Source organism: Symphalangus syndactylus, chromosome 23 (assembly GCF_028878055.3).
Source record: "Symphalangus syndactylus isolate Jambi chromosome 23, NHGRI_mSymSyn1-v2.1_pri, whole genome shotgun sequence".
NCBI classification, from domain to species: Eukaryota; Metazoa; Chordata; class Mammalia; order Primates; family Hylobatidae; genus Symphalangus; species Symphalangus syndactylus.
The window spans coordinates 46,012,863-46,039,673 of record NC_072445.2 but is presented as its reverse complement, the minus strand read 5'-3'; the positions used below and the strand labels follow the sequence as shown (position 1 = coordinate 46,039,673).

The 26,811-nt window shown below is 45.1% G+C and overlaps 1 protein-coding gene across 6 annotated transcripts in view; it reads right to left on the bottom strand.

Moving 5' to 3' along the window:
- Window positions 1-26,811, bottom strand: part of RIPOR2 (RHO family interacting cell polarization regulator 2) — a 139,241-nt gene that overhangs the window by 13,332 nt on the left and 99,098 nt on the right. For 3 of the 6 annotated variants that reach the window (XM_055263637.2, XM_055263638.2, XM_063632706.1), the window contains 7 exons: window positions 24,579-25,271; window positions 20,838-21,019; window positions 17,458-17,626; window positions 14,044-14,179; window positions 12,305-12,466; window positions 6,619-6,777; window positions 3,700-3,902 (listed from right to left, as the gene is read on the bottom strand). In XM_055263637.2, the coding sequence (XP_055119612.1) occupies window positions 3,700-3,902; window positions 6,619-6,777; window positions 12,305-12,466; window positions 14,044-14,179; window positions 17,458-17,626; window positions 20,838-21,019; window positions 24,579-25,271 (1,704 nt within the window). Of the gene's footprint in view, window positions 1-3,699; window positions 3,903-6,618; window positions 6,778-12,304; window positions 12,467-14,043; window positions 14,180-17,457; window positions 17,627-20,837; window positions 21,020-21,105; window positions 22,504-24,578; window positions 25,272-26,811 lie in introns of those variants that run through there. The other 3 variants (XM_063632707.1, XM_063632709.1, XM_063632708.1) reach the window with 2 other exon arrangements.

Here is a 26,811-nt window from a genome sequence, read left to right as displayed (position 1 = left end):
GAACAAAAGCTGTAACAGTAACTAGCTCTTAACTATACTAGACTAAATAGTTAGAGCCTGGGCTTTGGCTTTTGAAAACCTCTCTCTGGCTTGCCTTTTGGCCTCTACTCACTTGAGGGTGAGCAGCCAAAAGGGGAGGAAATAAGCCTCAATCCACAACTGGCAGCTACACACACAGGGACTAGCCTCCAGTACAAAAGGAACAAGTTGACTGTCCCTGAAGTGCCACTTGCCATCAACCCCCTCCAAAGCTCCCATTTCCAGAGGTGGATATACACCAAGGTCATCTTTAGCATTTCATCCCTATTGAAGCATTGTTATAATGCAAACATGCCCGACAGGAAGGACAATTTAAGTTGTGATCACCCATTTAAGTCTTGGAATATGTGGTTTTGGTAAGGGGTAAACCTATGGTTTGATAGTTAACCTTCAAGGCCCTTGATACGAGTAAAAGAGGGAAATGGCAGGAGTTGAAGGCTGTAGTGAGCTATGATTGCACCACCTGGGTGGTGCATGTCCAGCCTGGGTAACAAAGTAGGATCCCGTCATTAAAATTCAAAACAAACCTGAGAGAGAGAGAAATGGGCAGGGGAAAATAGAGAGGAGTCTTGTGCTGAAGTTCATCTACTTTATAATTTTAACAAGGGCTGGCCCTGTAGGTCAGAAACCAATCGATGGTGTCTATGCAAAATGCTGAGTCATAATTCCTTTAGTTTGATTATGTTGGTGGAAATGTTTGTCTCCCTCATTTCAGGAATACAAATATTGTAACCATGTGTGTAAATATATCTGAAAATATCAATTCACTTGTCCCATGAACAGATGACTAGCTACTTGTTAGATGCCAAGCTAACATGCTAGGTGATAGGGAAAACCTGTCTATGTTAACTTCGGAGATGATCCCTGACCCTGTTAATTTTGGAGTTACTGAATAGGTTGCTCACTTTATTTATGTATTTATTTATTTTTATTTATTTATTTATTTTTTGAGACGGAGTTCTTGCTCTTGTCACCCAGGCTGGAGTGCAATGGCGCGATCTCAGCTCACTGCAACCTCCGCCTCCTGAGTTCAAGCAATTCTCCTGCCTCAGACTCCCGAGTAGCTGGGACTACAGGTGACCACCACCATACCCAGCTAATTTTTTGTATTTTTAGTAGAGACGGGGTTTCACCATATTGGCCAGGCTGGTCTCGAAGTCCTGGCCTCAGGTGATCCACTCGCCTCGGCTTCCCAAAGTGTTGGAATTACAGGCGTGAGCCACCACGCTCGGCCTATTTATTTATTGTTAAATGCCTGTTGAGTCATAAGGTTGCTCACTTTAGTTTGAGTGGTTGCCTAAGAATTGGTGGCTGCTCAGATTCATAACAATTCCAGGAAGCAAACAGAAGGCACATTATAAAGCAAGAAGCCCCTGTCACCATGCAGAGGCCATCAGCATCTCCTCTGACCAGTCCTGGATAATTAAAGAAGCAACCACATCTGAATGCAACAGTACAGTTGGAGGACAGTGGATATTTCCTACTTGTCTAGGTGTGGGGAAAAGCATAAAATAATGAACCAACACACACAACTTTTATTTTGTTTCGATAGCTATGATCCTTGAAGCAAGGTTCCGGGTTTACAGTGACACCAGCTCTCACAGAGGCATTTTTGTGTTGCTTTAGTGCTTTGCATCTAGTTTTAAGAACTTAATGTAATAATTTTGCTATTCCATATAAGAAAATATGGAAAGGATTCCATATAAGAAAATATGGTTCAGGCTTTGGGAGTCAAACATTTCTAGGTAGTAATCCAAATTCTGTTACTTAACTAGTCTTAGCCAAGTTTAACTCCTTGGAGGCTCACTTTCCTAATCCATAAAGGGGGATCATAGCATCCACCTTGTTAGAGATAAGACAGCCAAGTGATGCCGCACGGTGCCTGGTGTTTAGGAAGTACACAGTACTTGACAAGTATTATTTCTTGTTTGTCTGACTACTGGAAACTCTTCAAGGGTAAGGACTACTTTTCCTTTATTTCTACAGTGTCCACAAAACCCTCCATATAATACCAGGGACACAGTAGTCACATAATGAAGGTTTAGTCATGAAATATGAATTTGAGAGAATAAACATGAGAGCTGAATTGGAATAACAAGAGAACATTTAGCCTGTGGCTAATGCCCTAAAAGTAAAAAATGCATATAGAATAGCCAAAGGAAGGCTATGTCTTACCTGTTGTTATTTCTTTTTTATTTTTTTATTTTTTGAGATGGAGTCTCGCTCTGTCATCCAGCTGGAGTCCAGTGGCGCAACCTCGGCTCACTGCAGCCTCCACCTCCTGGGTTCAAGCTATTCTCCTGCCTCAGCCTCCTGAGTAGCTGGGATTACAAGCATGTGCCACCAGGCCTGGCTAATTTTTGTATTTTTAGTAGAGACGGAGTTTCCCCATGTTGGCCAGGCTGGTCTCAAACTCCTGATCTCAGGTGATCCACCCACCTCGGCCTCCCAAAGTGTTGGGATTACAGGTGTGAGCCACTGCACCCGGCCCCCTGTTGCTATTTCTAAGGGCACATTTAGAACACTGGCCCCTCACTGTGACTAAAGAATATCGCAGTCCTGCTCCCCATAAACTGCACACTCAGATGCGTATATATCCTGCTACTAGCATGTTCACGATTCTTTAATTTTCCTTCTCTCTTTTTGGTAGGAGGTGAGAGTGGTCAGCCCACAGATCAGCTTTTTGAGCTAATTCCACTGAAAGATCCTAACTATGTAGCAAAGAACTACATAGAGTTCACCCTTTTGGACCAAAATGGCATTAGAATGGATTATTTTCTTGTGAGTACACAAACGTTCTACTACATATTAGTTTAGGCAGTGCCTTAGATAAGTTAAACAAACGGAGTTCAACATGGGACCTTTTCAAGGACAAGGAGAGGCCATGTTTAACTTTCTTGAGCTGATCTGGATTTTGATGAGAGTTAGTTTTTAGAATGACAGTATAAATTGTAAAGGGATCCCAGGGGACCAATTCCACTTGTAAGAGCCAATGTACTTAAATTACAGATTCCTGTTCCATGTGGATGGCTATTGAATTAAAGCTGAGAGAGAGATAAATTACCTCTTCCCTGTAAATAAGAGTGATGGCTTTTAAAATTAAAACTATTCCAGCTCTTTCAGCCAATAGTTAGATTACCTGACCCCAAACTGCTCATAAGACATGCCTATATGCACACACATATACACACACATATGTTCACCATAATATTTTTAGAGTTGGACACTACACAAATGCCCACCAATATAGAGTAAGAAAATAAATTCTAGGATATTCATACACGGACATGCCATTCATCCATAAATATAATGAAGTAGATCAATATGTTCTATCAAGGAAAGAAAATAACCGTCATATATTACATTTAAAAATCCATTATGAAACAGGATAGCGTGATCTCATTTTAAAAATTATGTATGTTAGTGTATATATAGATACAATCTGAAAGAAGAGGCAGTATGTTATTAATAGTTTTCTCTGGGGGCTGGACTTAAGGGGTACTTGTCTATATTTCTTTAGTTTTGATTGCTTTATGGAGCACATATTATTAATAAGCAGAAAAAATTATTTTTATAAAAGAATAAATGCTAAAATATTAGTAGTAAATGATAGGAAATTAAACCAGCTTCTGGCTTGATGGCCATGGTTTAGTGCCTTACCTTTTCCCTGAAATGCTGATTTTTGGAGGCTGCTGCCAAGTAAAGCGTCACAGCCTCACTAACTTCATTGTCCTCTCTGGTTAATAGCAGAGCCAGAGTCCTGAGTACTTCCTGCTGGGCCAGGAGGTTGCTGGGAGCAAGGTCACTCATGGTTTGTAGCAGTTTTTCATCTCTTAGTGATTGCAGAGTCTGAACCATGGAAACTGGAGGGTAAGAAGGAAGCAGATTTCATGTTCTGACATGCTAAAGTAATCAGCTCATTACAAACATAAATAGAACTCAAGTACATAAGAAAGTATAGTATAGTAACCCAATACATATGAAAAATTAGCATCTGATAAAGGTGGTATTTCAGATTGGTGAGAAAAGGACAGACTATTCAAATAACTACCTTACAGTGATGGGCAAAACACATGGGAAAAAGTGAAGGTGGGTTTCTATCTCGTAATGGCTACAAAAATAACTTACAGATGAATTAGCCCAATGTAAAAATATACAGCAGAAAATATAAGTAGACATTTTTTACAATCTTCCTAATATATGCATGGCAGACTCAGTTGCTCCTCTTTTAGTCAAACCTGTCTGGCAAAACCCCAATCCTAGGTGAACCCGGTGCAGAAACCAAGTCTGCACTTAGGCAACTGGGCCCTGATGGAGCAACCTATCTATCTATGTATTTATTTATTTAATTTTTTTCTTTTCTTTTCTTTTTTTTTTTTTTTTGAGACAGAGTCTCATTCTTATTGTCCAGGCTGGAGTGCAAATGGTGTCATCTCGGTTCACTGCAACCTCCGCCTCCTAGGTTCAAGTCATTCTCCTGCCTCAGCCTCCCAAGTAGCTGGGATTATAGGCACATGCCACCATGCCCAGCTAATTGTTGTATTTTTAGTAGAGATGGGGTTTCACCATGTTGGCCAGGCTGGTCTCAAACTCCTGACCTTAGGTGATCCACCCACCTTGGTCTCCCAAAGTGCTAGGATTACAGGTGTGAGCCACCTTGTCTGGCCAGAGCAACCCATTTGGTTGGTTGGAATAGGAAGACAATATATTTAAAAATAAGGTTTTGAGTCCCATTTGGAGAAATTAACCATGTTCCATGAATAAAGAGTATACTCTACTTCCTAACCAGAAATCCAGCATGATCAACCATTAGTCACAAAAACACTGGGATGAGAATGTGTCTGGTTAGTACAGATGGAAGAATAAAAGCCAAAATTCACGCTCCATGAATAAAGCAACATTTTCTACACAGTAGACAAATTTGCGATTTATTTAGATTTTTTTTGCTTAATTTTCTATTTTCCTTGCTGTGAATGCTCTATCAATTTCACTGCTTTGTAAATAAACACCCTAGTAAAAAGCCTGAAGTAAGCATTATGGATTATAACATCTAAATTAACAAATCACAGAAAATAGCCTAAATGCCCAACAATATAATCAAATACATTAGTATACATTCAAATGCAGAACTATTAATCTAATAACTAATATAATCTAATACAAACGCTTTCAAAGAATAACACAGAACATAATATCAAATAAAAAACAGGATCAATACTCTATCAGGCATAATTACAATTTGGAATCTAAAACCCATGTACATTCAACTGAAAAATACATTCAATTTAAAAAGTAGGAGGAGAGAGTGGAATTTCTTTCTTTACACTTCTCTGTTTACTATTTTTTTTTAAAAAATAATGAAGGCTTTTCCCTTTTATAATGAAAGAAAAAAGACACTTAAAAAGTTAAAGGTTTTTTTCGTTGTCATTCCCCATTTCTGTTAGTAAATGAGTAGGCCTTCTTGGGGATCATGTAATAAGAGCCTAGAGATGTAAATTGCCACTGATGCAAACAGAGTAATATAAACATTTTCTTAGCAAATGGATTTAGATTGGGACAAATTTAGCATCAATAAATGAAGATTATAATATTATAAAATAAGACTTTGTGGTCCTAAAACAAGGTCTTTCTGCGCATGCTTTCTCTTCCTGGTCCTCTGTGCTGGCGTCTGCCTTGCAAGGGGTTATGCACAGACTGTCTCCCATGCTCCGTGCTGGTACAGTGCTGGGTGAAGGAAGATTTTTCTTCCTTCACTATGATGCCACCCAATGTGCTGACTGTGTTGTTGCAGGATTTGATGTTCTGGAGAAAGAAGGGGTAAGCCTGGGCTTGTGCCAGACGTGTTGTTGCTGCCTGGTGCCGTGCCACACTCACCTAGCTCCAAAGAACACACCTCATTCCTCCTATCCCTTTTAACCTGCATTGTCAAGCCTCTGTGGATTTATAAAGCACAAACCTGGGAACCAGAAACCAGCCCCTCACTACCTGGCTCCACTCCCAAAGTGGAGTTTTCACTTGATTTAGATCGTTATTTTATTTCCAGTCTCTGAAGGGCCATGTGGAATGGCAAGAACCAGCTTCATTGCTGCACGCCTGCACTGGCAGCTGTTCTCCTTGTTCCCTGGACACGTAGCCCTGGAGTTAGTTTTCCACCTTTTCCTCCTTTCCCTTCCCACCATGTTACCTACCTGCCTTCTTTGAAACCCCATTTCTTCCTATTATTAATGAAAGCCTCACCAAAAAGGGCAATATAAAATAGTATTGCCTGTAGGATTGATCTGACTAATGGCAAATACATTACTGAAGGAAATAAATTACAGTGAAAGCTTAAATCATTTACCAGCTTCCTGTAAATGGTACCTCTCTGCCAGATGATTGAGTTGCTCCTAGTGAATCCCTGGTTCATTAACAAGGGGCTCACTAATGTTAAAAGTCCAAAAGTCATTTAAAAGGCAAATTGCACCTCTACTGTGGAGTTGAAAAATAAAAGGCCATCATTGCCAAAAGCCATGATTTAAAAGACCAGAGATAATGCCAAATTGAGCCACCACTACAATGTGACAGAAGAACATGTCCCACCTTGCTTGGCCAGCTGGCTCAGGTAACTCTCCAGGTCACTGACGCCGTGGCTGGTGAAGTAACTGTAATACTGGAAAACAGTGATGACTTCCGAGGACAGGCTGGAGGAAAGCAGAGGCTCAGCCCGGTCCAGAATTTGGGACACCAGGGTTCGAAACACTATTTGGAAGGGAAAGACACAAAGCAGCTTTAGATATATGACCATTCATTCATTCAATAATTTTTATTTTTATTTTAGAGACAGGGTCTCACTTTGTTGCCCAGGTTGGTCTCAAACTCCTGGGCTCACGCAGTCCTCCTGCCTCAGCTTCCCAAGTAGATGGAATTGCAGGCATGAGCCATCACACCTGGCTCAATAAGTTGTTTATCTTTTATTGTGGTTGAAGATAGAGTGAAGCAGTAAAGTAAGCAGCTGGATGGTTTTTGCACATGTGCACACCTGTATAACTGCCATTTAGATCAAGATATGGAAGATGGCCCGCATTCCATAAGGTTTTCTTGTGCCCCTTCCCAGTCTATAGCTACCCTTGCCTTCCCTTATATATAACATATATAATGAATAAATATTATATATAACATATATAATGAATAAATATTATATATGTGTGTGCAGGAGAGAGATAAAAAGGAGGAGGAAGAGACAAGTGAGAGAGGAAAAGAGAAGGAAGGAAGGAAAGAGGGAAGGAAAAATGAAGGGAAGAGAAAGGAAGGGAAGGGCACAAAGAGGCAACTAACAATCTGACTTCTATCAACATAAATTAGTTTCACCTGTTCTTGAACTTCATGTAAATAGAATTATATAGTACGTACTTTTGGTGTCTTGTTCCTTTTACACAACAAAGTATCTGTGAGATTCATTCAAATTATTGATTATAGCAACAATGTATTCTTTTTAAAAATTGCTGGCCCAGGGCCAGACACGGTGGCTCACACCTGTAATCCCAGCACTTTGGGAGGCTGAGGCAGGTGAATCACCTGAGGTCAGGAGTTCAAGACCAGCCTGGCCAACATGGCGAAATGCTGTTTCTACTAAAAATATAAAAATTAGCCGGTCATGGTGGCATGTGCCTGTAATCACAGCTACTAGTGGGGGCTGAGGCAGGAGGATCGCTTGAACCTGGGAGGCGAAGGTTGCAGTGAGCTGAGATCACGCCATTGCACTCCAGCCTGGGCAACAGAGTGAGACTCCATCTCAAAAAATGAATAAATAAATAAATAAATAAAATAAAAAAAATTTGCTGGCCCAGTGTAGTGGCTCACAACTGTAATTCCAGCACTTTGGGAGGCAAAGGGAGGATCGCTTGAGCCCAGGAGTTCAAGACCAGCATGGGCAAGAGAGTGAAACCCTGTCTCTACTAAAAGTACAAAAATTGGCCAGGTGTGTTGGCATCTACCTATAGTCCCAGTACAAAAGGGGAAGAGGCAGGAGAATCTCCTGAGCCCAGGAGATTGGGGCTGCAGTGAGCTGTTAAAACACCACTGCATTCCCCCTGGGTGACAGGGTGAGACCTTGTCTGTATTTTGTTTTTATTTTATTTTTTATTTATTTATTTATTTTTTTTATTAATTTTTTTTGCATACAAAAACAATAAACATTTTCTAAAAATACATACAAACAAAAAGATGCGTATCAAACATATTAGGAAGGTTGCACATGGGAAGTTGGGGAATAGAAATGGGGGTGGGAGTTAAAATAAATGAGAGAGGGACTTTATATGGATCAGTGATAATAACTCAATCCTCTATTTGACAAAGAAGAGGGAGAAGGAAGAGGAAGAAAAAGAAAGTGGGATAAAGGATCAGAAAGGGAGGAAAATAGAAAAAATTAGAGTATGACTCCAGGGTAGACCTGTTTTGTTGTCACTGAGTTGGTTGGTTGGTTCGTCTGTTGTATTCTTCATGTTTCGCCAAGTTGGCCAGACTGGTCTCGAACTCCTAGCCCGAAGTGATCAACCCGCCTCGCCCCCCAGAGTGCCGGGACCACAGGCGTGAGCCACCACGTCCAGCCCCCACATTGCTTCTGGCCTCCGTGGTAGACCTCCCAGACGGAGCGGCCAGGCAGAGGAGCTCCTCACTTCTACCCAGACACGGGGCGGCCGGGCAGAGGGGCTCCTCACTTCCCAGACGGGGCGGCCAGGCAGAGACGCTCCTCACTTCTTCCCAGACGATAGGTGGCCGGGCAGAGGCGCTCCTCACTTCCCAGACGATGGGTGGTCGGGCAGAGGCGCTCCCCACTTCCCAGACGATGGGTGGCCGGGCAGAGGCGCTCCTCACTTCCCAGACGATGGGCGGCCGGGCAGAGGCGCTCCTCACCTCCCAGACGATGGGTGGCCGGGCAGAGGCACTCCTCACTTCCCAGATGGGGCAGCCGGGCAGAGGCGCTCCTCACTTTCCAGACGATGGGTGGCCGGGCAGAGGCGCTCCTCACTTCCCAGACGGGGCGGCCGGGCAGAGGCGCTCCTCACTTCTTCCCGGACGGGGCGGCCGGGCAGAGGCGCTCCTCACTTCTTCCCGGACGGGGCGCCCGGGCAGAGGCGCTCCTCACTTCCTCCCGGACAGGGCGGCCAGGCAGAGGCGCTCCTCACCTCCCAGACGATGGGAGGCCGGGCAGAGGCGCTCCTCACTTCCCAGACGGGGTGGCCGGGCAGAGGCGCTCCTCACTTCCCAGACGGGGCGGCCGGGCAGAGGCGCTCCTCACTTCCCAGATGGGGTGGCCGGGCAGAGGCGCTCCTCACTTCCCAGACGATGGGTGGCCGGGAAGAGGCGCTCCTCACTTCTTCCCGGACGGGGCGGCCGGGCAGAGGCGCTCCTCACTTCTTCCCGGACGGGGCGGCCGGGCAGAGGCGCTCCTCACTTCTTCCCGGACGGGGCGGCCGGGCAGAGGCGCTCCTCACTTCTTCCCGGACGGGGCGGCCGGGCAGAGGCGCTCCTCACTTCTTCCCGGACGGGGCGGCCGGGCAGAGGCGCTCCTCACTTCTTCCCGGACGGGGCGCCCGGGCAGAGGCGCTCCTCACTTCTTCCCGGACGGGGCGGCCGGGCAGAGGCGCTCCTCACTTCTTCCCGGACGGGGTGGCCGGGCAGAGGCACTCCTCACTTCCCAGATGGGGCGGCCGGGCAGAGGCGCTCCTCACTTCCCAGACGGGGCGGCCGGGCAGAGGTGCTCCTCACTTCCCAGACGGTGGGTGGCCGTGCAGAGGCGCTCCTCACTTCCCAGACGGTGGGTGGCCGGGCAGAGGCACTCCTCACTTCTTCCTGGATGGGGCGGCCGGGCAGAGGCGCTCCTCATTTCTTCCCGGACGGGGTGGCCGGGCAGAGGCGCTCCTCACTTCCTCCCGGCCGGGGCGGCCGGGCAGAGGCTCTCCTCACCTCCCAGACGATGGGAGGCCGGGCAGAGGCGCTCCTCACTTCCCAGACGATGGGTGGCCGGGCAGAGGCGCTCCTCACTTCCCAGACGGGGCGGCCGGGCAGAGGTGCTCCTCACTTCCCAGACAGGGTGGCCGGGCAGAGGCGCTCCTCACTTCCCAGACGATGGGTGGCCGGGCAGAGGCGCTCCTCACTTCCCAGACGGTGGGTGGCCGGGCAGAGGCGCTCCTCACTTCCCAGACGGTGGGTGGCCGGGCAGAGGCGCTCCTCACTTCCCAGACGGTGGGTGGCCGGGCAGAGGCGCTCCTCACTTCCCAGACGGTGGGTGGCCGGGCAGAGGCGCTCCTCACTTCCCAGACGGTGGGTGGCCGGGCAGAGGCGCTCCTCACTTCCCAGACGGTGGGTGGCCGGGCAGAGGCGCTCCTCACTTCCCAGACGGTGGGTGGCCGGGCAGAGGCGCTCCTCACTTCCCAGACGGGGCGGCCGGGCAGAGGCGCTCCTCACTTCCCAGACGGTGGGTGGCCGGGCAGAGGCGCTCCTCACTTCCCAGACGGTGGGTGGCCGGGCAGAGGCGCTCCTCACTTCCCAGACGGTGGGTGGCCGGGCAGAGGCGCTCCTCACTTCCCAGACGGTGGGTGGCCGGGCAGAGGCGCTCCTCACTTCCCAGACGGGGCGGCCGGGCAGAGGCGCTCCTCACTTCCCAGACGGTGGGTGGCCGGGCAGAGGCGCTCCTCACTTCCCAGACGGTGGGTGGCCGGGCAGAGGCGCTCCTCACTTCCCAGACGGGGCGGCCGGGCAGAGGTGCTCCTCACCTCCCAGACGGGGCGGCCGGGCAGAGGCGCTCCCCACCTTCCAGATGGGGCGGCGGCCGGGCAGGGGCTGCAATCCCAGCACCCTGGCAGGCCAAGGCAGGCGGTTGGGGGGTAGAGGCTGCCGCGAGGCCAGACCACGCCACCGCCCTCCAGCCCGGGCAACACCGAGCACTGGGTGAGCGAGACTCCGTCTGTAGTCCCAGTACCTCGGGAGGCTGAGGCGGGCAGAGCACTTGGCGTCAGGAGCTGGCGACCAGCGTGGCCAAGATGGCGAACGCGTGCCTGCAGCGAAAGGAGAAAAGGCAGGCAGCGGTGGCGCGCGCCGGCAGTCCCAGGCAGTCCGTGGCGCGGGCAGTAGCAAGCCGAGTAGATTGTAGCCTGGGCCAGAGAGGGGAAAGAAAGAAAGAAAGAAGGAAAGAAGGAAAGAAGGAAAGAAGGAAGGAAAGAAAGAAAGAAAGAAAGAAAGAAAGAAAGAAAGAAAGAAAGAAAGAAAGAAAGAAAGAAGGAAGGAAGGAAGGAAGGAAGGAAGGAAGGAAAGAAGAAAGGAAGAAAGGAAGGAAGGAAGGAAGGAAGGAAAGAAGGAAAGAAAGGAAGGAAGGAAGGAAGGAAGGAAGGAAGGAAGGAAGGAAGGGTATTTTGTTTGTAAAAATTGCTGTGTAATACTCTATGCAATGAGTATATTACAATTTATCCATTCTCTTGTGGGCATTTAGATTGTTTCCAATTTTTGGCTTTTGTGAGTAAAGCTGGTAGGAACCTTCACATAAATGTCCTTTCTTGTGAACATAGCACTTATTTGTCTTTACATATTTAGGAGTGAATGTGCTGGATCCAAGGGTAGGGGGTATATTGAGCTGTAGTAGAAACTGCCAAACAGTTATTCCAAAGTGATCATACCATTTGACACTCTCATATTGGTGAAATTGTAATGAAAGAAGTATACACATAGAAATAACAATGCATAAGAATGTAGTAGCTTTATTATTATTGAGATGGAGTCTCACTCTGTCACCTAGTCTGGAATGCGGTGGCGTGATCTCAGCTCACTGCAACCTCTGCCTCCCGGATTCAAGCGATTCTCCTGCCTCAGTCTCCCAGGTAGCTGGGATTACAGGTGTGGGCTACCATGCCCGGCTAATTTTTGTATTTTTAGTAGAGATGGAGTTTTGTCATGTTGGCCAGGCTGGTCTCGAACTCCTGACCTCAGGTGATCCACCTGTCTCAGTCTCCCAAAGTGCTGGGATTACTGACGTGAGCCACCGCGCCTGGCCAACGTAGTAGCTTTAAATGTCACTGCTGATATTCTGAATTAAAACAGTTCAACATCTTTCTTTTCTTAAATCTGAGTAGATGATGTTTTCCCTGGACAGTACACTTCTTTTTTCAGGGCTGGCCTTTTGTGTGTTTCCCACCTGCAGGCAAGTGGTAGGAGGACCCCACCCCTGACCCCCACCCCAATGCCCACTCTCACACTGAAGGACAGAAATTGTCTCTCTACTGCTGCCTTGTACCTGGGTCTGCAAGTCCTGGATATTCTTTGTTGACAGTTCTGGCAAAGCTGGCCTCCAGCTGCTTAATCACTCTGTCCGCTGGGCTGTGGTAGACACCAACTGGGCTGCAGCACTTGGTCCAGAATGACAGCAAAGACAGCTTTTTGTGAAATTCTGGTATGGCTGGAAAAGAAGAGCAACCCCCATCTCGTAACACATTTTATTTTATTTTATTTTTTTGAGACAGAGTCTTGCTTTGTTACCCAGGCTGGAGTGCATTAGCATGATCTCGGCTCACTGCAACTTCCGCCTCCTGGGTTCAAGTGATTCTCTTGCCTGAGTTTCCCAAGTAGCTGGGATTATAAGCATGCACCACCACGCCTGGCTAATTTTTGTATTTTTAGTAGAGATAGAGTATTACCATGTTGGTCAGGCTGGTCTCGAACTCCTGTCCTCAAGCAAACCACCCACCTCGGCCTCCCAAAGTGCTGGGATTATAGGCGTGAGCCACCGCGACTGGCCATAACATATTTTAAATGAAGCAGATGAAGACGTGTTGGGGAAAGGGTGTGTGTGTGTGGGGTCTTTAGGGACCTTTTTTCTCCCCATAAGACTGTGGTTAGTTTTCAGATGGAACTAGCAGATTCCTGTATGGTTGGCAGATGGCCCGAAGGGTAAAGAAGTTATGATGAGGAACTCATCCTGCCTGGGAAGCAAAATCGAGCAAAAACAAGGCTGTTTGCTGTGAGTGATAGGAAACACGGGAGCTCTACCCTTGGGAGGCATTCCAAACACGTGATTTCCTATAACTCCACAGCAGAAATCACACAGGATCAAGGTCTCACACTTGAGGAGGGTTTCCTGAAGGGGATGGGAGGTAGAAGTAGGTGGCTGGAGGAAATTTTTACCCTGCCCAGGTGGTTCCCTGACTGAAATGACTAAACAGCATGGTACCAGGTGGCGCAGGAACAATGTTTCACTTGAATGTGTCATGATCATGAGGAGGGGGCTGGAAGAGGAGAGGACACAAGTCACTCACAGCCTGAATGTCCTGCCCCTCTTCATGCCCCTCAGAGACCGGCCAAGGTCACCTACTTCTAGTGGGAATGGATGTGGGAGGCACAAATGTACAGGGAGAAGATAGAGGAAGTTTTAGGCTTAATCAGAGATTGCCTGGAAGACCCTGTTTCTGCTGAATATCTGATATGAAAAAAGACATAAATTTTGGTTTCTACAAAAGTGCCCCATAGCCAGATCACACAAATTCAAAGGCATCTTTCCCATGTCAAATTCTTCATCTAAAACTCTTAGAATCAGGAACTCTCCTGGAGGCGTTTGCATCCATGTATTTGTACCTTACCCCAGCAGGGTCTGGCAGGATCTTCCAATTGACAGTCGCTATAGGAGTTGTCTTAGCCACCTCCAGGGTGCAAAAGCATCCTATAGTCATCTGTCCCTAAAGGGAACCGCACCAGCAGAAAGTCTGTGAAACTCTGCCTGTGCAGTGGATGCTGTTTTTGTTTCTGTGTCTGACTTCTGGCGGTGGAGGCCCTCTGGAAAAAACTGTGTGTCTGCTGCTTTGACTCAGAAAGCCGAAATGTGACATTAATGAGCCCAGTTTGTTTGGAGACCTTTCTCAATCCTGTGACCTAAGAATGCTTTTCTGTTTTTCCAACAAAGCAATGAACATGCATAGGGAGTGGACTGGGCTAGTGGTGTCATCATTTACATGAATAGCGGTGTAACTGGCAGATACTTACCTTCCACAACAGAACTGATATTTCCTATGTTCTCATCACTGACAGCTGCGAGTTTCTCCATCACTTGGATCTGCCTAGAAAGCTTCTCTAAGAGACTTCTTGCCACAAATGGGGTTTTGCTTGAGAAAACAATTTGCTGGTAAAACAAACAAAACCACTGTTTCAATTATGTTGTTTTCAGTAGAGCTTTCTCTACCCAGCCTCATCCTTCCTGAATGTGGTGATGATACTAAATAAACTCATGCGATGTTTTTCTTCCAGCTTGAAAATGATCCTCATTCCATGCCAGTTACAACATCTGATGAAATCAGCCATGTTTTTGTTGCTTTGCATTTCTTCATGTGTGCATAAATTCTGGAACTTTCTCAGTAGTAGGTCTACAAGGTTATTATAAAGCTGCCTTCCCTTTTATGTACTGTGAATCTGATCTTCCCCTTTGAAACGTGAGGGGCAGTTTAGGCTGTGTCTTGGTGTGTAAGCAGAAATAGATTTGTCTTACAAATGCAGTAATTTTTCACAGCATGGTTTTATTTTTGTGTATGTGTTCAAGCTGAAAGTTAAGAGCAGGTTAAATAATAACGATAATTACAATCAGAGCTGTCTCTTGATAATAAATGAGTGCTTACTATGTGCCAGGCACTGGTCTGAGTTCTGTATAAGTGTTAGCTTATGTTATTTCTCCTAACAACCCAATGAGGCGAGTCTTATTGATATCCCAATTTTACTGATGAGAAAATTGAGGCACAGAGAAGTAACCTGCCCAAGGTCACATAAGTTATAAGTGGGTTCATTTGTGTGCAGTTCACAAGAATGAGAAGGCCTAAGAGAGGAAAGAATATAAATCACTTGCTGCCCAATGGTTCTACTCCTTTCTGTGTCTCTCAGAGACCTGTCTCGATCACCTGGTAGGCACAGATGCAGAACACAGACCTGTACTACTATGCTGAATTGTTTAAAGTATTGGGACTCTAAAACAAATAGGATTTTCAAACCCAGCACTTCAGGAGGCTGAGGCAGGCAGATCACGAGGTCAGGAGATTGAGACCATCTTGGCCAACATGGCGAAAGCCCATCTCTACTAAATATACAAAAATCAGCCTGGCGTGGTGGTGCAGGCCTGTAGTCCAAGCTACTCAGGAGGCTGAGGCAGGAGAGTCACTTGAACCCTGGAGGCAGAGGCTGCAGTGAGCCAAGATTGTGCCACCGCACTCCAGCCTGAGTGACAGAGTGAGACTCTGTCTCAAAAAAAAAAAAAAAAAGAAAAGAAAGTCTAGTGCAGCAATTATGTACTAACACCTTTCCTGTGAGTAAATACAATAGCAATGAACTGCTTTATTTTGAAAATAATTGTAGTGATTATGATTCTTAGAAAATGCACATCTTTATCTCTCTATGATTATATAACTAACAAGTACGCTCACACATGAATCAATGCGAGAAGATAAGTTTCTAATCCTCACTCCTTCAATCTACATCTTTATATCCACCTCTTCTGTTTTTGTACCATTGCTCATCCCCACAGAAAGGCTGAATTGTTATAATAATGGCCTTATTACCGAGAGAAACACTGCATTGACTGCTTGCACTAAAAGCATGCCAATTAGTCTTTGCGAGAAAACAGTCACTCCTTCATCGATAAGAATTCTCTTATGTCTCACAAAATAGCTATTTTTCTCTAAAAGAGAAACAAGTGGTTTGCTTGGCATAGTATCAGGCTCAGCAAGGACAAAGAGCTGTCTCATTCAAATGGTTGGTGAGTAGAAAACAGTTACACATAAGTAAAAATCCCTGTCTGTTTTGATCAGGAAAAAAAAAAAGTGCACATTCTACCAGATTGGTTATCAGTCTCATGGTTTGTGAGACCTTTGTGGTTTTTGACCTCGAAACTCAACAGAAGAGTTCAAGTAAGTGTTGGCTAACCAAGTGGCAGGAGTTATAATTGCCAAACAGTCTCCCACAGCACACAGTTGTCTGAGGCTTCTCTGATGCTCTTCATCTATGGTGGAGAAGCATATTCTCCTACATCTCATCACATGTCTGTTACCAAGGAGGCAACACTGCCCCTCTGCTGGGCTCCCGAGGGACCCCTGGCTCCTCACCCTGACTCTTGTCTTCCAACAGTTCTGTGCTCTTGGGTTACAATTCCTCCTCTTTCGGCACCCTTCCTGCTTGGCTGTTCCCCAGACACTTTTTTTTTTTCTTTTTTCTTTTTTTTAAATGAGGCCTCGGCCTCCCAAAGTGCTGGGTTTGAAAATCCTATTTGTTTTAGAGTCCAAATACTTTAGACAATTCAGCATGGTAGTACAGGTCTGCGCTCTGCATCTATGCCTACCAGGTGATTGAGACAGGTCTCTGAGAGACACAGAAAGGAGTAGAACCATTGTCACCCAGGCTGAAGCGCAGTGGTACCATCACAGCTCACTGCAATCTCCGCCTCCCAGGCTCAAGCAATCCTCCCACCTCAGCCTCCTGAGTAGCTGGGACCAAAGGCGCGTGCCACTACGCCTGACTAATTTTTGTATCTTTTGTAGAGATGAGGTTTCACTCTGTTGATCAGGCTGGTCTCAAACTCCTGGGCTCAAACAATCTTCCTGCTTTGGCCTCCCAAAGTGCTGGGATTATGGGCGTGAGCCACTGCGCCTGGTCTGGAACCATTTTATTAGCTTCTGCATTCTCTTCCTGTTCCACATACATCCAAGCAAGCTGGGAGAAGAATGATATTAGGAGAAGAAAAGCAACCAGGCAAGGACAAAGCTCTTAAGTAGATGCTTTGTTCAAGACAGCTGAAGCCCTTCCTGCAACAAAAGAATTTCAGAACATTTGCTCCACTGTTGAAAAACCTTAAGTGGCAAACAGCTTGAGATGAGAAGAAAAATCAGCTCTGTGGTGTCCCAGAATGAGAGCTAATTGGTGCTGATTATGGCCTAGAGAAATATCTCTTAGCATTGCTAATTAAGAATTACTTATTCAAGGTCCAGGAGACTGTGGTTAGATTCTTTAACACTTTCTTTTAGCTATCCAGGTGGTGAAAAACTAATTCATTTGACATTCACATTAATATATATTCAGTACTACTGGCTTTCAAACTCCATTGCAGATGGTGGAATACAAATGCCTTCCCCCCACCCCCTTAATCACATTATTCTCAGGTACTATCAAATGAGTCAAAAGTGAGAGCTAACCATATTCCACCTACTACTGTGAAGGTCTGGAGAGTTAGGTTCGAAGATGAAAAACCCAAGGTTGTAGAGGGATGGGCAGGCCCATCAGAGTTTTTGACTTGGCTCAAACCACAGCAAGACTGTTCTCTTATTCCTAAATTCTCATTTGCCTGGCAACACTAAAAAATAAAAGCACACTTCCTGGTATGTAAATCACCTGGCATCTCAAACACAAATTCATCGCTGATCCTACCTGCACGAGTTGGGTGCAGTACTGGAGGTGCCTGACGATAGTGATGTCCAGGCTCTCGTTGCCTGTGGTCAGTGGGAGAGGACTTCCTGCCACGCTGGTCCCAACTCCTGTGTCTTCAGTGAGCGCTTCACTGAGATGCCCCCTGGCTTCTGGGTGAACCGACCTGTAACTATTGAAGGTGGGCAAAACATTAGCTATTCTTTTTCTGTGCACAAACCACAGGTCAAGTCAACATGGTTTGCATCAGGCCCCAACAGCACCCACTGAAAACAGTCTTTCACTTGCCTATCTTGAAAAACAGAGACACCTTTCAAAAATTACTTAATTCAGCCTGGTCACCAACTTGCCTGGTGTTAAAAGGACATGCAAACAAATTGCTTTCAAAGTTCTTTCTCTGCTTTTTAAGCCTAATGAACCACTTATGAAGTAGTTTCACCCAGAAGTCTTTGAAACATGCCCTCATTTTGAATGTGTTGCACTTTCCTGCTCTGTTGACAGGGTGATCTGCCAAATTTTCTGGAATTAAATTGTCCTCTATATTTGTGGTTTCCCAAAGGCAATACCATTAAGAAATAATCTGCCAAGGTTTTCTCCTGGCCTCAGATCAATTGCTACTTGAATAAAAGGAAAAAGGAAAGCTGCCAAGAAGAGAGACATGATGTTCTACTCTGGACAAAACTTAAAAAGGGTGTTTGAATATTTAGAGGAATCGCTTAGTTCTGCCTCTCACGCTTTGTTTAAACCCCCTTGCTGAACTGTATGAAGTTATATCATGGTAGGCACCTACATTTTAAAAAATCTCTTGCATTGATTATCTAATTTTATTCATAAAATAAACCTGTGTACTAGGGAGGGTGGGAATAGTGGTCTTGTTTCACATGATTAGCAGAGATGTTAAGAGTGTCCTGGTTCACACAGCTAGACGGGACAGGGCAGATTAGGGCTTCTAGCCTCACACTCTCTGGTGTCCACAATTTAAAAAGATTAGCACCAGAGCTTAGAGGCTTTGAATGCTTTATTCTGATTCTGATTCACATTTGCCTCCAAGGGGAACACACTCATTTTGTGTCTGGGCAGTCCACACATAGCAGCCAATACATATTTAAAATACACACACACACACACACACACATACACACACACGCTCTTCCTCAATACTTCTGATGACATACAATAAGATTGATCAAATTAGACATATTTAATATCAATGATGTATAACATTTATAAAAACCTGTGATATTTTTGTTGTTAAAATTTTTCTTATAGCAAGAAGAAAAAAAGTTTAGATTGATGCCTGACTTTGCTACATCCTGTAACAGCTTAAGGTAACAAGTACGCAGAAAAATTTTTGGAAAGAAGTATTTCGCAAATTCTATCAAGCTAAAAAATATTAATGCAGAACAATTTATTTTTATTATTTTTTTTGAGACGGAGTCTTGCACTGCCACCCAGGTTGGAGTGCAGTGGCTCAATTTCAGCTCACTGCAACCTCCACCTCCCAGGTTCAAGCCATTCTCCCGCCTCAGCCTCCTGAGTAGCTGGGACTATAGGCGTAATGCCACCATGCCCGGCTAATTTTTGTATTTTTAGTAGAGATGGGGTTTCACCATGTTGATCAGGCTGGTCTCGAACTCCTGACCTCAAGTGATTCACCCTCTTCAGCTTCCCAAAGTGCTGGGATTACAGGAGTGAGCCACCACACCCGGCCTTATGTATTTATTTGAGAGAAGGTCTTGCTCTGTTGCCCAGGCTGGAGTGCTGTGGTACAATCTCAGCTCAACTTGACCTCCTGGGTTCAAGCAATCCTCCCACCTCAGCCTCCCGCGTAGCTGGGACTACAGGTGCACACCACCACACCCAACTAACTTTTGTATTTTTAGTAGAGATGGCATTTTGCCATGTTTCCCAGGCTGGTCTTGAGCTACTGAGTCCAAGTAACCCTCTGGCCTTGGCTTCCCAAAGTGCTGGGATTATAGGCATGAGCCACCATGCCTGGCCAAATGTAGGATAATTTAAACATTACATTCATTTAATAAATTTTCTTTGCCATGTCCCCAGTTTGCTTAAGGTGTAAATTCAAGTTCTCATGGTTTTTTTCCTGGTTTTATTTTGAAAAAGGAAACCCTTCAGGGACAACAAAAAACAAAAACTAACATCTTTCAGGGAGATTTGTGAAGGTTGAAGTCATAGCTTGCTGTAACTTGAAAACCCGTTTATGTCATATTGTGCCAAGGTAAAGATGAGCGGGCAATCCACCCCCATTTTGGGAAAGTGTGTTTTCTTTCACAGCAATTGATGGAGGTGAGTATGTTCCATTGTGCTTATTTTGCTTTATCTGTAGTTATAAAATTGGACCCCAGGCTCTAGTTCTCAAAACATGATTTGGCTGCACAAGGACACCTGACGGTGAAGGTGACAACGTTTCACCTTCATCCGCTGCTTCCAGAGAAGGTCACATTCTCCACCTAGAGAGGTGCAGTACCAGTGGCAGTCATCGGTCATCTCCTCTTACATTCTAAGAGAAATATGCACCATGGGACTTAAACTTGGCTTTGATGCGTGCCTTGATGAACTCAATCTCATGCTAAGACTCACTGGGTTGAAGGAAGCATGAAGGGTTGGGAAAGGGAAGCACAACAAAACAAAGGCAACGGAAGTAAAGTGCAAGCCAGGGAGAACCAAGCCCAAATCTGTCATCCAGTAAGAGTTCTTCAGAAATGTGTATACCTAGTTAATTTGGAATTAATTACATGGGGTCAAGTTGTAGACACTGAACCCTATAAGACACATGTGAGGGCTGGGCATGGTGGCTCACACCTGCAATCCCAGCACTTTGGGAGGCTGAGGCGGGTGGATCACCTGAGGTCAGGAGTTCAAGACCAGCCTGGCCAACATGGTGAAACCCCGTCTCTACTAAAAAAATACAAAAATTAGCCGGGTGTGGTGGCAAGTGCCTGTAGTCCCAGCTACTCGGGAAGCTGAGGCAGGAGAATCACTTGAACCTGGTAGGTGGAGGTTGTGGTGAGCTGAGATCGCACCACTGCACTCCAGCCTGGGTGACAGAGCGAGACTCTGTCTTAAAAAAAAAAAAATGTGTACACATGTACGTGTATAAAACACTCTCATACAAAATTTTCCTCTTTATTTATAAAGAGGAAATATAAAGATATTTATTTTCCCTTAAACAACCCAAAAGAGGTGAATAATGTTGACCGTTGTATTGCACTTGACAATAAAAAGGAACTGTAAGCCAATTTGTCACTCATGTGGAGAGTTTTATCTTCCTGGAAATGTGTACCAGGTCCCCTCTGACAGTAACAAAGAACTACTGTATCAGCTGTGACAGGAGAAATATAAGGAGACACTAACTTCAGACTTACCTGTGTTTCTCAGTCTCGGTGTCTGAAAATACTGAGTCAGCACCTCCGCCAACATTACAAACCTCGTCACCATCCTCCTCCTCGTCAAAATCAGAGGTGTTCAGGAAATCAAAGCTTTCTAAAGCACTTTCAACTGTAAGACTTAAACTGGAAGACCTGCTGCGGCTTACTGCTGGCTTGCACTGTAAAGGCAGAAGGCACCAGGGAGAATATCAACATATCCGGAAAGAGAAACAAGACACACGATGCTCAATTGGAGATGCCACACTTTTTTTTTTGTTTCAAGTTTTTATTTTTTGTTAGCATTTAAAAAATGCATTTAAAAATCTTTATATCCAAAAAAGAAGTACAACCATGGATAAAATGGCACAATATCTGGGACTGGTTGCAGAAGAATCCAGAGGGAAGTCAGCAGGTTGAAGAATAGGAAACAAGATTGGCCATGAGTTGATCACTGGGGAGGTTGAGGGATGGGCACACTGGGATCCATTAGAGGACCTTCTCTACTTCTGTTTGAAATTTTTAAAACACAAAGTTGAAAAAACAAAACAAAACAAAACCATGTCAACCACAAAGCCTTGGGAAACAGAACTGCTATATCCCTCTGCCTAGGGCTCACCCCAAAATAAAATACCACAAGCAGACAAATTTTAAGTCAGTGAGTCAATGCTGAATACTGACCAATCTCTAATTCCAAGTGGCAATGTCTTCAGTGTTCTACAAAAGGCGCTAGCTATTTAAGGCATCTGTTCTAAAGGACTAACAAAACAAATCCCAGAAACAGGAAGTGGTTCAAATTCACCTAGCCCATGTTCCCTAGGTAAGAAGCCGTGCATCATTTTTTTTTTTTTTTTTTTTGAGACAAGGTCTTGCTCTGTCACTGAGGCTGGAGTGCAGTGGTGTGATCACACCTCACTGCAGCCTCAACCTCCCGGGCTTAAGCAATCCTCTCACATTAGCCTCCCAGGTAGCTGAGACCACGGGCATGTGCCACCACACCAGGCTAATTTTTTTCTTTTGTTGTAGAGACAGGGTCTCCCTATATTGACCATACCGGTCTTGAACTCTTGGGCTCCAGCAATCCTTGGCTTCCCGAGGTGTTGGGATTACAGGCATGAGCTATCGCACCTGCTTATAGCATATAACTTTTCCTCTGAGGATTGAGGAAAGAATGAATGCCTTGGGCATGACAAGAAGCAGCCCTGCTTCCTCTGGAGCTCTGCCTCAAAGGGAACAAGTTCCACCACTTCCCTGACCAGGCCCTGGCATCATGGGAGCAATCCCATTCTCTGGCCCAGAGCATTCTATAATGCTGGCCACATGCAGAAACATTACAAGCAAAACAATGCCAGTTGCTATGGGCACAGAGTTGGAGAGAAGTATTTCCAAATATTCAAGAGGATGCTTGGGTGGGTCGAATGGGACAAATTCTGCAAGTTAGAAGCACTAAATGTCCTCCATCCAGTTAGGTGACACTCCTTGCTGATTTCTTAGTGCAAGGTAGGAAGGGCCTTGCAGGGATCTGTCTCTGACACTCAAGATGGCACAAAAGCACATGGGAAAACGCCTTTCGGTCTTTTAAATCACAGTTGTCTCATTCACCCTCAGTGATCTCCGTCCAAGAGGCAGCACCATTTAGTTTCTGATCGTCAAGATGTTTAGCATCCTAGGAATGTGAAGGAGGGAGAAAAGAGAAAGCTTTGTCCAGCTGATGCTTTAATTCTGGCTGGATATAAAGCCATTTGCCCCAGACCTAAACACACTAGTGATGTTTTCAGCAATCTCAGGGGGAGAGAGGGAGTCGGTCTGGACTTCGCCTACTTCTAGGGTCTTTTTTTCTAAGCAAGGTGTCTGCACAATTTGATCTTGTGCAGTATGGATGTGTTTAAATATTGGTCATGACAAAGAAAGGGGCAGTTGAGGATTTTAGTAGCAGGACAATTTTGGAACAACAGCAGACTGAAATAATACTCTGGAAAGAAGTCTCTGATCATCAGTTTTTAATAATGTTTAGTGTTTCCTGTGGATTGAGCTACTTACCAGCACCCTAGATGCCTGGAATGGGAGCTGCTATCACTACTGGATTTCTCTAAGGAATTCACTTTAGATGGCATCAATCTGTGTCTTAGCTCTTTGAAATGAATACTTTTTGCCCACAAAGCAAAGTTGGTCAACTTTGCAGAAACGATAGGTGCTTGGTAGAATACCGGACAAGCAGCCTGCATATACAAGCCCTGAGCTGATGGTTTTGAACTGATATTTTACAGAAAGTAGATTCAGAGTGCCCTTCTGTTTCTCGGAGGCTATGCCATCAACTGAGCTATCTGTCATGAGCATTTGAGGACCTGGAGAGTCAGGACCTGAATTATCAGCTGCCTTGGGCACAAATCTCCTCCAGAGTTAGGTCAGCAAGACTGAGTAGAGAAGGATAAGATGGTCAAAAAGCCTTGGAAATGTAGTTTCAGATGCCACTGGGCAGGCTACATATAAAAACAATCTATATATATATATATATATATATATTTTTTTTTTTTTTTTTTTGAGACAGGGTCTCACTTTTTTTGTCCAGGCTGGAGTGCAGTGATGTGATCTCGGCTCACTACAACCTCTGCCTCCTTGGCTCAAGTGATTCTTCCACCTCAGCCTCCTGAGTAGTTGAGACTACAGGTGTGTGCCACCATGCCTGGCTAATTGTATTTTTTGTAGAGATGGGATTTCGTCATGTTGCCCGGGCTGGTCTCTAACTCCTGGGCTCAAGTCATCTGCCCGCCTTGGCCTTCCAACATGCTGGGATTACAGGTGTGAACCACCATGCCCAGCCAAGGAAAACAGTCTTAGAAAGGGATGCAACAGCCTTCTGTGGGTTGGTTCTCGGCTTGCCCCTGCAACCTTACTTTCAAGCCTTTTTACAGACCAGGTACCCAAAGAACTGCTCTTTTAAGAAAAAGGATCTGAGTTCTATTTTATATGACAATATAAATCAGAACAGCAAAGAATACAAGAAGTGGCAGTGAGATTTGGGACAATTCAAATCTGTCTTCTTGTGCAGTGTTTTTTAAAAAATTAATCTGTATGCAGGTGGAGACAGATACATTCTGATGCAGCAACAATGATCTCATTATCAGGACCTCTCGCCTGTGAGGAAATAATCCTTCTCATCTTACCCTCCCACCTCCATCCTGGGCTGTCTGATCCCTATGGATTGAGGGTATCTCTGGAGAGTCTGTAGAGTAGAATGGATGATTATTTTGCTGATGATTAATCTGAGATTCTGACTTGGTTATTTGGACCAATTGTGAGAGCAGGCAGTCTCCTCCAGGAGGCAGTGGCTCATGGCTCTCACAATGGGACTGGATAACTCTGACTCCAACCAGGGAAAGGGCTCCCTGCTTTCCCGACACCCTGAGAGGGATCCTATCCAGTAATGCCTGTGAGACTGTAATCATCAAAGTGCCACTATTTCACATATGGGATTAGAATGATTAACTTGGGGACTGGGGGAATTTCAACATTCTCTAGAGCTCTTTGTTTAAGTCCTAATCAATTTAGATAAGTTGATCTGTTGTTAGGAAAATAAAAATATGCACTACTGGCATATTAGTGCCTTTAAAATGATGATGAGCTATTAATCCTGTGATTGGACAGGATTTTTTTTTTTAAATGATACCTCATCTTAAATAGAATATTGGCTTAGGACACCTCTCTCCAAACCTAATCCAATTTCTCTAAAAATGTACTTACTTTCAGAATATCATCCAAATGCATGACTTCTTGGTTCAGATCCTGAAACTCTTTATACTGCTCTTTATGTGGTTCTAATGCAAGGAAAAGCCCAGTAAAAGCATCCTCTAAGCTTCCATCTAGAAAGGATCTGCAGCCTTCGGATTCTCCACCAACAGAGCCCTCAGAGAGCAGCCTGTCTGTGGCCACTGGCACCTCTGTGGATGTGAGCCTCTTGACCAGCTGCTTCGTGATGTTTCCTTCCATAGTGTCCAGTTCCACAGGCTTGAGCTCAGAGGCCTCCTCGGACTCTTGCAGAAGTGCCTCTGCAACATCATTCTCAAGGAACAGGTGCTCAGCCCCAGCACCTGAGGAGTGTCGGCGGCAAGCCTCAGACGGGGCCGAGGCAGGTTTTCTGGGCTCCTCTGGGTCTTCCTCCTTCAGGTGTGACTTTGGCTCTTGGCCTTCTCCCAAAGAGTTCCTGGAAGATGCTGAGCTGGTGTCATCCATACCCTCATTCTGGGAGGCCAAGCTGCTGTGGTTAAACTCCGCAGGGGTGATGGTAATTTCTGGATTTGTTGAGTTGGAAGGGGAGCCTGCTGAGTGGGAGGTGAGGGCGCAGTCCCCGTTGGGCAGGTCACTGAAGCTGAGTGACAGTGGCATTTTCGCCTCGGCTGCTTTTCCATTTTCAAAGATGTCATCAGGTAGATTCGACTATAGATAAAAGATACCTTATTATTATTTTCAATACAAATGATGCATTTGGCTTGGCATGGTTTATTTCCAGACAGAATATAAGGCAATTACAATGAAAAAACCCAGAACTTTCAGAATGTTAGCATTTTATTTGTTGATGCCGTGTGTGTGTGTGTGTGTGTCTGGCAAAAGAAAACAGACTAATGGACTGTTTCTATTGTTGAATCTAGGTGAAAGTTCATGGCAATAGTTTCAAGGTTTGACATTTTTCAAAAGAAAAGGTTGCATGGGGGGAGGGGGCTTGTTTTCTGAATTCCAAGAGCTCATAATATTTGGCAGCCATAGTTATGAATAACATTACCAATTTCTTTTTCTATTTAGGCATCTATCTTAAAAAACTTTCCAACATCCATGCAATTTAGTTCCAAAGATATGATGTTTTGTTCTGCTTCAATTCTCAAAAATTATTTTTTTGAAAATCTCTGCCCACAAATCCCAAGCTCTGGAAAATGTTTTATTAATTTAGCAACCATGCCATAAATAATTCAAGGCCAGCCATACATTTGCATAGCTTCTCTAGAAATAAGAGGAAAAGACTAATAAATGGAACATCAATCTTGCAGGAGGCAAACCCCAGGGCTCTCAGGCTGCCTAGAAACACCAAGTCATCTGTCAAGCAGACCTGGGTGGTGTCACAGGTACGCCCTGTGCTTCATGAAGCAGAACTCTGAAGAGAGAGGCCAGAAATATCCAGGTAACCAAGATCATTCATTTATTCAGGCATTTCTATTTCTAAGTCAGCTCTCCTTGTGCTGTGGTCTGTGTATAATGCCTAAATGCCAAATGCTGCTCTGTGGAAAGGGCTTTTGAGTTACTGAGATTAACCCCTTCAAAATGGTTAATCTTTCTTTCTTTCTCTTTCTTTCTCTCTTTCTTTCTTTCTTTCTTTCTTTCTTTCTTTCTTTCTTTCTTTCTCTCTTTCTTTCTTTTTCTTTCCTTTCTCTCTCTCTCTCCCTCTCTCTCTCTCTCTTTTTTTCCTTCTTTTTTTTTTTTTTTTGAGACAGTTTCACTCTTGTTGCCCAGGCTGGAGGGCAATGGTGCGATCTCAGCTCACTGCAACCTTGGCCTCCTGGGTTCAAGTGATTGTCCTGCCTCAGCCTCCCAAGTAGCTAGGATTACAGGCATGCACCACCACGCCCCCAGCTAATTTTTGTATTTTCTTTTTAGTAGAGACAGGGTTTCGCCATGTTGGTCAGGGTGGTCTCAAACCCCTGACCTCAGGTGATCCGCCTGTCTCAGCCTCCCAAAGTGCTGGGATTACAGGCGTGAGCTACCATGCCCGGCCCAAAATGGTTAATTTTTCTTAGATCCCAGATTTGGTTTTTAAAGTAAATAAATGGTAAGTATCATGCTAATAATTGTTTTAATTATATAGAAAATGACAAATTCTCAAAATTTGCTGGGAATAAGCCTGGCAAATAAAAACGTTACAGCAAATGCAGTGAAGAGCAGAAGGGAAGACAAAGGCTCCCCGTCCTCCTCCAGCCGGCTCCCTGGT